The 10,735-nt window shown below is 39.5% G+C and overlaps 2 protein-coding genes across 2 annotated transcripts; both read left to right on the plus strand.

Annotated features, from left to right (window-relative positions):
- Positions 1 to 2,207: 2,207 nt before the first annotated feature.
- LOC117953191 (trace amine-associated receptor 4-like) lies at positions 2,208 to 3,303 on the plus strand. Its single transcript, XM_034886011.1, has 2 exons — positions 2,208 to 2,380; positions 2,493 to 3,303. Exons 1-2 carry the CDS (start codon positions 2,208 to 2,210, stop codon positions 3,301 to 3,303), a joined length of 984 nt encoding a protein of 327 aa, XP_034741902.1.
- A 5,344-nt stretch (positions 3,304 to 8,647) lies between these two features.
- LOC117952936 (trace amine-associated receptor 13c-like) lies at positions 8,648 to 10,013 on the plus strand. The gene is made up of 2 exons (XM_034885558.1): positions 8,648 to 8,851; positions 8,966 to 10,013. Exons 1-2 carry the CDS (start codon positions 8,676 to 8,678, stop codon positions 9,777 to 9,779), a joined length of 990 nt encoding a protein of 329 aa, XP_034741449.1. The 5' UTR covers positions 8,648 to 8,675; the 3' UTR covers positions 9,780 to 10,013.
- Positions 10,014 to 10,735: the final 722 nt, after the last annotated feature.

Here is a 10,735-nt window from a genome sequence, read left to right on the forward strand (position 1 = left end):
AATAAGTTGGAACCGTGAAAAACATTATCAGAATTCATTGTCTGGTGTCCATGACTCCGCTCAGTATTTTCATTTGATTTATCTAATTGTGTCAAAAAGGCCGTACACAAGAAAAAACAGTCATCAAATGCAATCGAAGATAAAAACACAATAATTTCCAGCACTCATTTCCATTCTGGTCCTCAACATATAACATCAAGTTAAGACAAAACACTTACAGGGCCCTATCTTGCACACGGCGCAGCGCAAAGCCAGATGCAAGGGTGTTAGCTAGTTTAAGACCGACGCAGTTGTCAATTTTCCATCCAGCGCCCACATCGTCATAGCAAATGGACCTGTGCCCATCTTTGCGCCCATGGGTGTGCTGGTCTCACGAAGAGGTGTGTTCAGGGGGATAAAAGTCCATAGCGTAGCATTTCATTGTTTTTTTAACAGCGCATTAGTAAAATGTGCCTAGGCTTCTGTATTGAGAGCGCACACTATGCTTGTTGCACACATATAGGGAAGCGCAGCAGCACACAAACATGCAAAAGATTGCAAATAAATATCCATCCGCCATCATAACAGCCATGCACCAAGGTACAAACATGCCTGGCTGTTAAAGGAAATGGGAGATGACACATTAATTGGTTCAGTGCATGTTACGCCCAAAACACACCTATGAATTAATGAAGACACTAAGTACAACCCTTTTGAACCATGAGTCCAGCGCATAAACCTTTTTTTCTGCTGTCAAACTAGCAATAGTGGATTTGCACGTGCTCTAAATGTACCTGGGCCATGTGCTTCACGTTGTGCACTTAGATCATTAACAAAGGGCCACAGACCCTATAATCAATGGCATAACATAAAAACATTTTTCTTAAAGAAAAAAAACAACAACAAAAACCGGTAACTGGCTTCTTGTTTTATTTCATTTCCAAGGTCTAACTGTGGATTTCCACCAACTACAGAACGGCTGCGGTTTGGCTCCACTGCGTGTCGGCAGGCGTGTCTTCAACACCCACCAGGACAGGATTTGCAACCATGACTGACGTCAGTTGAAGTCACGAGGATCCACAAAATCTCGCGAATTCACTTATCATTGCGCAATATAACAGGAGGTAGTTGCTATAGACAGGGTGAACTGGTGACTGAAAACCTCTGACCTGTTGTCTTCAGGCCTGTCTCTGTCCATTATGACGTTTTCAAGGTGAAGCGCAGGGCAATGTGATCCGCCGTGGATATGGGTATTTCATTTTGAAAATCAGCCGGGTGTTTTGTTTTGTTTCTGTGCTCAACTTCCTGTCCTGCACAATCTACCCTGTGCTGAGCTGCTAAAATGATCATTGTTGACACATCTAAAAAATTTATAGTTTCTGGCTATAAACTTGGTGAGCTCAGTGACTATACTCAGAACCTTGTTGGCCACATTCCTCCTATGTGTTTTCAATTCATCAAAGTTAATTGGAACATTGGTTGCCTAAAATGTCTTGTTCTGCCAACAGAGCTAGCTAGCAAATACTAGCGTTAGCTGGTAGCTTAAGAAAGTGTGTAGATTTTCTGTGCAGTCGTATATCTTGTACATTTTTGGGAACATATTGTCTGATTTGGGGCTGCATGATTTGGAGACTGAAGTGAAGAGAGGGGCTGAGTTGTCAAGTAAATTCCAACTAAATGGTTGAGGCCTGATGCAGTAAAGAAAAATTAAGTTAAATGAGGATGTAGAATGACAAAAATAAATAATTTGTTATTTCTTATTTACTAAAAAGTTTGTATTCTTGCAATTTACCTTTTTACAAAAGATATTGTGACTTGTGACAGTATAAAAAGCACAAGTGTAACTGATGAAATGAATGATGTGCTTCAAGGCTAATTGGAGATAACCATCTGTGATTTGGATTTTATATATTGCTAAATTCATGACATTTTTCTACACATTATTTTGGTATATTCAGATCAATGAAATCTGTGTACATTGGCCGATGTTGGAAATCAATTGTTATGTCCATTTATCCCATTTTACTATATGACTGCAGTCAGAGAAGTTATTCCTGTCCCAGGAGAGGATGGCCGCAAGAAGTGAGGGTGTGATGAAATCAGAGTTCTCAGTTATAGATGGATAAAATGCCGCTGAGGACAAAGGAGGGAGGGCAAATATAAATTGGCTGTATTACAGAGAGCTATGGTCAGAGAGTCGAAAGAGCTACTCTTCTCTATCTCTGATGATGGAGATCCTGGACGAAGTTGAGCTCTGCTTCCCACAATTCCTCAATGCCTCCTGCAAGAAGCCAATGCGTACTCACTTTGAGATCATACTGTCTTATATCACACTGTCCTCCATCACTCTGATCACCACAACTCTCAACCTGCTGGTCATCATCTCTATTGCCCACTTCAAGTATGTGAGACTTAGTGCATGGCATGGAAGAGTTTGGTGGAAGATGTCATGTTATTTATTGTGTCCTGTAGATATAATGAATCACAATTTTGTTTCTTCTTTTCCTCTCCAGACAGCTCCACAGCCCCTCCAACCTCCTCCTCCTCTCTCTGGCTGTCTCAGATTTCTTCGTGGGTCTCCTTATGTTCTTTCAAATTATACTCATAGACGGCTGCTGGTTCCTCGGTGACATCATGTGTACTCTGTATTATGTTTTAGACTATATCATTAGTTCTGCCTCAGTAGGAACCATGGTGCTCATATCTGTTGACCGCTATGTTGCTATTTGTGATCCTATGCATTACTCCACTAAAGTCACAGAAAAAAGAGTTCAAGTCTGTGTTTGTCTGTGTTGGATATGTTCCATAGTTTTTCAAATGCTGTTGCTAAGTGATAACTTGACACAACCAGGCAGGTATAACTCCTGCTCTGGGGAGTGTGTGGTTGTCAGTAGTTACATTGCAGGATTTGTTGATCTGGTTGTGTCTTTTATTATACCTGTTACTGTCATAATAGTTCTGTATGTAAAAGTATTTGTGGTGGCTATGTCTCAGGCTCGTGCCATGCGGTCTCATACTGCACCTGTCACACTTCAGGGTTCAGTGAAAGTAACGGCTAAGAAATCGGAAATGAAAGCAGCCAGGACTCTCGGTGTTGTTGTAGTTGTGTTTCTAATATGTCTCTGCCCATATTTCTGTGTTGCTCTTACAGATAACTTGCTCAATCCTTCATCTGATGCCTTTGTAATGTGTCTGTATTATTTTAACGCCTGTCTAAATCCTCTGATTTATGCCTTTTTTTACCCCTGGTTCAGAAAATGTCTTAAACTCTTTGTAACGCTTCAGATACTGCAACCTGGCTCCAGTGAGATGAGCATACTGTAGAGTGAGTGTGAAGTGACTAAAGTTATTTTTTCTAATGATATATAAATATACTTTTCCATATTGCAAGGACTTAAAAAATGTAGATCAGTTTAAAGTAAAAACATGCTACTTTTTGCATTTAATGCATAAACTTGTGGAACTAGTAAGGATTAGACAGACTTGTTTCTGCTGCACATTGCTGGTTTTACATCTTAAATATATATCTGTTATGTTACAGAATGTATTTTACATCAATGTTAAAGCTATTTAAGCAAGCAGCAATCATAACCATGTAACACTATCAGTCATGCATCTTTATCATTTATTCAAGGAAGGAGAAAATGACACAGCCTGATGATGCATGTATGGGCATCTTCAATCAATTGCACAGTAATTTAATAAGTTATTGGCAGTGCTGGGTGAGAGTAAACTACATGTGATTACCGTGAAGTTGTTTTTTAACTTAATTTTGCAATATTTTGCTGGTTCAACAACCATTTTTATATTTGCATTGTTCTTCAAATATATCACTTCTTGTCACTATTTATCCACTTATCTACTGAAACTTTTTTTTTTTCAATTGCTTCTCTACTATAAGAGAACCCTCCTTTTGACCGCAGTGAAGTCATGCCCAGGCAATGCATCCATCGGGAAGACACTATTTGTATTACAGGTTTAGGTCTCACATTTATATTCATATAATATTATTATTCATCACTCTTAAAAAAGGCATCAGCTAAATGGCCATCTCATTATCATCTGAAAGTAGTGGAACTAGTGCATCCCTGTTCACTCTCCACCATATCATTTCAAATGGCAGTTTACTGCAGTCTATCAATGGACTTTTAACTGACAGAAACCCCCCAGCATGCACCTTAAAAATATCCTGATTGGCCACTTCAAATTTACGTAGGAAATTAGCAGAGCTCTTCTTTTCAATGTAGGGGAGTTAAGGTAAAACTCATATTGAGGCTACTGAATATCTAAAATGTGATATCAGTTTGTATAGAATTTTTTTATTTTTCAAATACAAATAACTTGAGTTAAATATCCACATTTTCTCATAGGAGTATTTTGTGTTTTATTTTGTTACATTTGAAGTTTGAAGTATATATAATTTGACACGGTTTGATGTAGTTGTGCCCTTCTCTGGTCTCAGGGGTTTTCTAGGGCTCTGCTGAACTAAACTTGAATACATTAGGTGTCAGAAAAGAGTTGATAATTAGAAATAGCTGTAAACTCTCTGTGAAGCACATCAGTTTCTAGCTCTATATTGGAAATATGTTAAATAGCATTGTCCCTCTCAATATCAGTATCCTTTTTTTCCTAGTATGGATCACAATTTGTAACACATTTTTTACACAGCCTTCAAGGTGGGGCAAAAAAAATAGATTCAGCAAGACATACTTCTCTGATGCCTTACCAATGGTCTATCAATATAAATTTATAATAATATATTTTAATTTAATTTTCTCTTATTGTCACAATCTTTCAGTATATCTCATACTTAGAAATACACAAAACTGTTGATAATAAATACAACCATTAATTGTGAAATTGTGGGATTCGCATTTGCAAGATGTAAATATCTTTTATAATAGAGATGGAAATAAACTTGTTTAAGTACAGTATTGTGGGTATTTCCTTTTAATATGTTATTGATCTTTCCTAATCTGTTTATTTGCCATGTTTTGTTTTTTTAACACAAGGTTGAATTATGGTTGACAGGACACGTTATGGGAAGTGTAAGCTTATTATTTTATATCATCATAAATATAGTCACTTCAATTCAAACATTTGACTGATTGAATTTGCGTGGCCTATTCAATACTTTGTACACAGAGCACATGGAGCATACAGCATGCATTTGATCAGGTGGAGTGGCCGTGTATGTTCATCACACTCAAAAATATCTGGATTTGGACCATCCTTTATGAAGTGTATTGAGATTATTTATTCACACCCAATTTTCCTCAGTTTTCACCAATCCAAGTATTTTGCAATCTTTCAGTCATCAGACCCGTCAAGGTTGCCCCTTCTCCTCTTATTTGTTCTTAATTATTATTGATCCGTTAGCTACCAATGTCAGACAAAACCAGTTAATATCCCCTGTTGATACGTATGGACAAGAGCATCTTATCTTGTTATGCGCTGCCAACGTTCTTTGGTCTATATCTCGCCCTCAAACATAAATACTTTTTTTGACACTAATTAGCAACCTTGGCAACCTCTGTGGATTATCTGTCAACTCAGACTTAGACTTAGGCAGACTTGATTGTCATTTAACTGCACATTCACAATATACACTTGAGAAAATTTTCGTTGCAAGGCTCTGAAAAATTAAAGAAACAGAAGACAGGTAAAGTGAAAAATGATTATAAGACAATTGTGACCATTGCAAATATCAGTAGCAGCAGGATGCAGTGCAGTGAAAACAGTAAAATTAATAATATACATTTTTTAAGCTCCTTGGTAAAAATAGGGTTCACAGTGTCCATGTAAAGTGACTAGTGTTGTATGTATGGGAGGGGGGATTTTTGGGAGTTCAATAGTCTTATGACGTGGGGGATGAAGCTGTTGTGGAACCTGGTTGTTCTGGATTTGAACCTATTGCAGAGGGCAGCAGGGAGGACAGTCCATGGTTGGGGTGGGAGGGTTCCTTGATGATTGACTAAGCCCTGGTCAGGCAGCGTCTGCGAGCAGTGTCATGGATGGAAAGAAGTGCTGTCCTGATGATTTTCTCCCCTGTCTTCACCACTCTCTCTACACGTTTCCAGTCTGAGGCGGTGCAGGCCCCAGACCACACTGGTCAGTATGCTCTCTATTGTCCCTCCGCAGGAAGTTGTGAGGATGGGAAGGGGAGGTTTGCTCTTCTCATCCAACGCAGAAAGTGCAGACCCTGCTGTGCTTTCTTCACCAAAGCAGATGTGTGGTGGGATAGGTCTACATGTCTGTCATCTGCACCCACAGAAATTTGATGCTGTTGACCTGCTCCACTGTGGCGTTGTTAAAGAGAAGGGGGGTGCAACTTGGCTGATTTTTCCTGAAATCAACGACAATCTATTTTTGTTGACATTCAGGATTAGATTGTTTGCATCACACCAGTCCAGTAGGTGTTTCACCTCCTCTCTGTAGGCCAGTTCGTTGTTGTCCCTGATGAGACTCAACACTGTCATGTCATCCAGATACTTAATGATGTGGTTTAAACTGAACCTGACATGGGTCATCAGGGTGAAGAGCAGTGGGCTCGGTACGCAGCCCTGGGGGGAGCCAGTGCTGAAGGAGATGACGCTTGAGGAGTTTTTTCCAACCCTCACAGAATGGGGTCTGTCTGTAAGGAAATCCAGCAGCCACTTACACAGGAGGGTGTTGAGTCTGAGGGGGGCCAGTTTGCTCACCAGGTGCCGGGGGATGATTGTGTTGAATAGACAAACTCAGCAAAAAGTGAGCTGATGCCAGTCCTTTAAGGAGATCAATTTGACGTATTTACAGCTAACTCCTTTAAAAAAGCGTACAAGTATTTTTATGTCCTTTTATTGTCATTGTTTCAAAAAATCCTGTCAACAACTTGAACAACAAAATTGAACAGCTTAAGGAGGGTATTGACTTCTGGAAGACCCTTTGCATTTATCTACGTGGAAAGATACTATCAGAATCAGAATCAGACATACTTTATAGATCGAAGGGAAATTCTGTGTTGCAGTTGCACAAATTGTATAAATATCAAGTAGAAATATAAATAAAGAAATATTAGGAGTCTGAATATGCACGGTATTTACATGGTTAAAGGAATATTATGTAATGGTGAACAGTAATAATAATAATAATGATTATAATAGTAATAACAATGGTAGCAGCAGAGAATTGCACACATTTTGAGCCAGTGTCATTGCAAAACAGATATTATTGTCCAGTTTCGACCTAACTAAGTGTCTGTTTGGAAGACACTTAGAGGGGGAAGTTATAAAGTTTGATGGGCACAGGCAGGAATGACTTCCAGTGGCGCTCTGTGGTGCAGTTTGGGAGAATGAGTCTTTCACTGAAAGTGCTCCTGTGTTTGAGCAGCAAGCCATGGAGTGGGTGGGAGACACTGTCCAAGATGACCTGTAGTTTGAACAGCATCCTCCTCACTGACACCACCGACAGAGAATCCAGCTCCACCCCCACAACGTCACTGGCCCGGCGGATCAGTTTGTTGAGTCTGGTAGCATCCGCTACCCTCAGCCTGCTGCCCCAGCATGCCACTGCAAACTGGGGTAGCAGGCTGTTCATGCACATGTGCGTGATGGTAAAATTAAGCACAAGAAGCATGCAACAGTCCTTTATGGCTAATCAGGGCTAATCATCTGAGGTGTAGGAGTTTCTAAACACATGAAACTTTTCAACACTTTATTTGGGTTTATTATGGTATTTAAATCTCAATACATTAAGGTTGGACTCCGTAAGATTTGAGTTAGGTTGTAAGATGAAATTTTAGACGAGACCCTGGGGGAGGCAGCGGCTAGCTTACCTGGCTAACACAGTCAGCAGTGCTCACACGGCTATACTAGCCACTGAGACAGAAAGTGAAACAACATTAGCTGGTGAAGTAATGGCCAAGGAAGAGTGGACAGCACCCCTTTCCCCATATTGTACCTGATTGGGGAGCCTCACATTGCTAAAATTACTGACACATGATGACCAACAGTGCTAACATCTTTATTTGTCTATTGGGCTGACATTGTGAGTCAGTAGTAATGAAATGTAGGCGCCCGGCCCAATTAACGTGCCTTTTCTTTGCATCTTTTCTCGTCGGAAGTTCTCAACTTCCGAGTACAATGAAACCTTGCATACCCGGCGCTGTCAAGTTCTATCTGGGTAGATAGGTAGAGATCCGCATGTGCTGACTGACAAAAAAAAAAAAAAGTCGCTAACTGTGCGTGTGCATTTGGATTTAGGGTGTCATATTCGCCATAGACACTCAGATCTTATTACTTGACTTAGCATCAAATGTGAGCGCTTTCATCACTGTGTCATATATCACCATGTGTTTAGCTCCCTCTTTGATAGATAGGAACTAATCAGGCATTTAACATGAGGAAAATCTTATAGACAATAACTTCAATTGACTTTGGAAACAACTGAGTATATCGACTTATTCAAAACCTCTTTGCCATTTTACTCTATGACAGCAGTCAGATAAGTGATTCCTGCGTGCAGGACAGGGTAGTAGATCATAAGGAAGAGGATGACCGCAAGAAGTGAAGATGGGATAAAAGATGTTCTTAGCCACAGAGGGAAAAAAATTCAGCAGGGGAGGATGGGCAGCTATAAATTGGCTGTATTACAGAGAACTCTAGTCAGAGAGTTGACAGAGCTACTCTTTTCTCTCTCTCTCTCTCTCTCTCTCTTTGATGATGGAGATCCTGGAAGAAGTTGAACTTTGCTTCCCACAACTCCTCAATGCCTCCTGTAAGAAGCCAATGCGTACTCCCTTTGAGTTCATGCTGTCTTACATTATACTGTCCTCCATCACTGTGATCACCACAACTCTCAACCTGTTGATCATCATCTCCATCTCCCACTTCAAGTATGGTGCATGGAAATGAACACAAAATGTTATAGATGTCAGAGTTTGGTGGAATATTTCATGTTATTACTTGTGTCCTTCAGATATATATTTTTTGCTGTTCTTCCTCTCCAGGCAGCTCTACACCCCCTCCAACCTCCTCCTCCTCTCTCTGGCTGTCTCAGATTTCTTCGTGGGCCTCCTCATTTTCTTTCAAATTATACTCATAGACGGCTGCTGGTTCCTCGGTGACATCATGTGTACTCTGTATTATCTTTTGGATTATACCATTACTTCTGCATCAATAGGAACCATGGTGCTCATATCTATTGACCGCTATGTTGCTATTTGTGATCCTATGCATTACTCCACTAAAGTCACAGAAAAAAGAGTTCAAGTTAGTATTTGTCTGTGTTGGATATGTTGTGTAATTTTTCAAATTCTGATTCTGAGGGATAACTTTAAACAACCAGGCAGGTATAACTCCTGCTCTGGGGAGTGTGTAGTTGTCAGTGATTACATAACAGGATTTGTTGATCTGGTTGTGTCCTTTATTATACCTGTTACTGTCATCATAGTTCTGTATATGAGAGTGTTTGTGGTGGCTGTGTCTCAGGCTCGTGCCATGCGGTCTCATACTGCATCTGTCACACTTCAGGGTTCAGTGAAAGTTACTGCTAAGAAATCTGAAATGAAAGCAGCCAGGACTCTCGGTGTTGTTATAGTTGTTTTTCTAATATGTCTCTGCCCATACTTCTGTGTTGCTTATACAGGCGATAACTTGCTCAATGCTTCAAACGATGCCTTTGTAATGTGTCTTTTCTATTTAAACTCCTGTCTAAATCCTCTGATTTATGCCTTTTTCTACCCCTGGTTTAGAAAATGTCTTAAAGTCATTGTAACACTTCAGATACTGCGGCCTGGCTCCAGTGAGACCAACATACTATAGAGAGAGAGAGAGAGAGGCTGGAGTAACTAAAGCTTCTTTTGCTATGGAAAAATTAACATACACGTCCATATTGCAATGCCTTAAATAATGTTGGTGTGCTTAAAGTAAAAACATGCTAGTTTTTGCATATATTGAATGCACGTTTATCATTCATTTACAAAAGGAGAAAAGGACACAGCATGGTGGTGCTTCTTAGGGGACTCTTCCGTCAAATGCACAGAAATGTAATAAGTTATATGCATTGCTGGGTAGTTGGGAACTAGTCAACATGTAATTACTGCATACTAATTCACACATTCACACTTGCATAGTGTTTCAGGTAATTAAATTACTTTTTGTGGGGGCATTAAATAAAAAGCATGATTTTTTATTCATCAATTGTTTAGCCACTGTAATTTAACCCCATTGGTCATGCCCAGACAATACACTCATCCGGCAGCCACTTTTGTTTAGGACAGGTTTAGGTCTCACACTCAATAGTTATCACTCTGGAGAAAATGAGTAATGCCCTTGTTGTCATCTGAAATAACTTGTACATCGCCATGGCCTAACTCTTCAGTTCTGCCAGTTGCATTTCAAATGGCTGTTCACTCGGTCAGTCAATGGTCATAATAAGGTCAAACCCATGTTGAAGCTACTAAATGTCTAACATGTGACATCAGTTTTGTAAAACATATTTTCATATACAAATTACTTGAATTTAATTAAATAGCCAACATTTCTCATAGCAGTATTATTCATTTTTTTAACATTTGATGAGCAGGTATTTGTAATTTTTAACAACATAAGCCGTGAAACTAAACTTATATATGATATATTAGGTGTCAGAAAAGTAATTATCTACTAAACTCTCTGTGCAGCACATCTGTTTAATACTCTATAATGGAACTATGCTAAATTACATCATACCTATGAAATTAAATAAAATTCATGACATTACCCACTTTCCCAATAAT

Source organism: Etheostoma cragini, chromosome 11 (genome assembly GCF_013103735.1).
Source record: "Etheostoma cragini isolate CJK2018 chromosome 11, CSU_Ecrag_1.0, whole genome shotgun sequence".
Taxonomy (NCBI): Eukaryota; Metazoa; Chordata; class Actinopteri; order Perciformes; family Percidae; genus Etheostoma; species Etheostoma cragini.

What these genes read in the sequence shown, in the direction of transcription:
- LOC117953191 (XM_034886011.1), top strand. Translation starts at nt 2,208, where the DNA reads ATGGAGATCCTGGACGAAGTTGAGCTCTGCTTCCCACAATTCCTCAAT. An exon ending in ATCTCTATTGCCCACTTCAA is followed by an intron (nt 2,381 to 2,492) that starts GTATGTGAGACT and finishes TTTCCTCTCCAG; the next exon opens with ACAGCTCCACAGCCCCTCCA.
- LOC117952936 (XM_034885558.1), top strand. Translation starts at nt 8,676, where the DNA reads ATGATGGAGATCCTGGAAGAAGTTGAACTTTGCTTCCCACAACTCCTC. An exon ending in ATCTCCATCTCCCACTTCAA is followed by an intron (nt 8,852 to 8,965) that starts GTATGGTGCATG and finishes CTTCCTCTCCAG; the next exon opens with GCAGCTCTACACCCCCTCCA.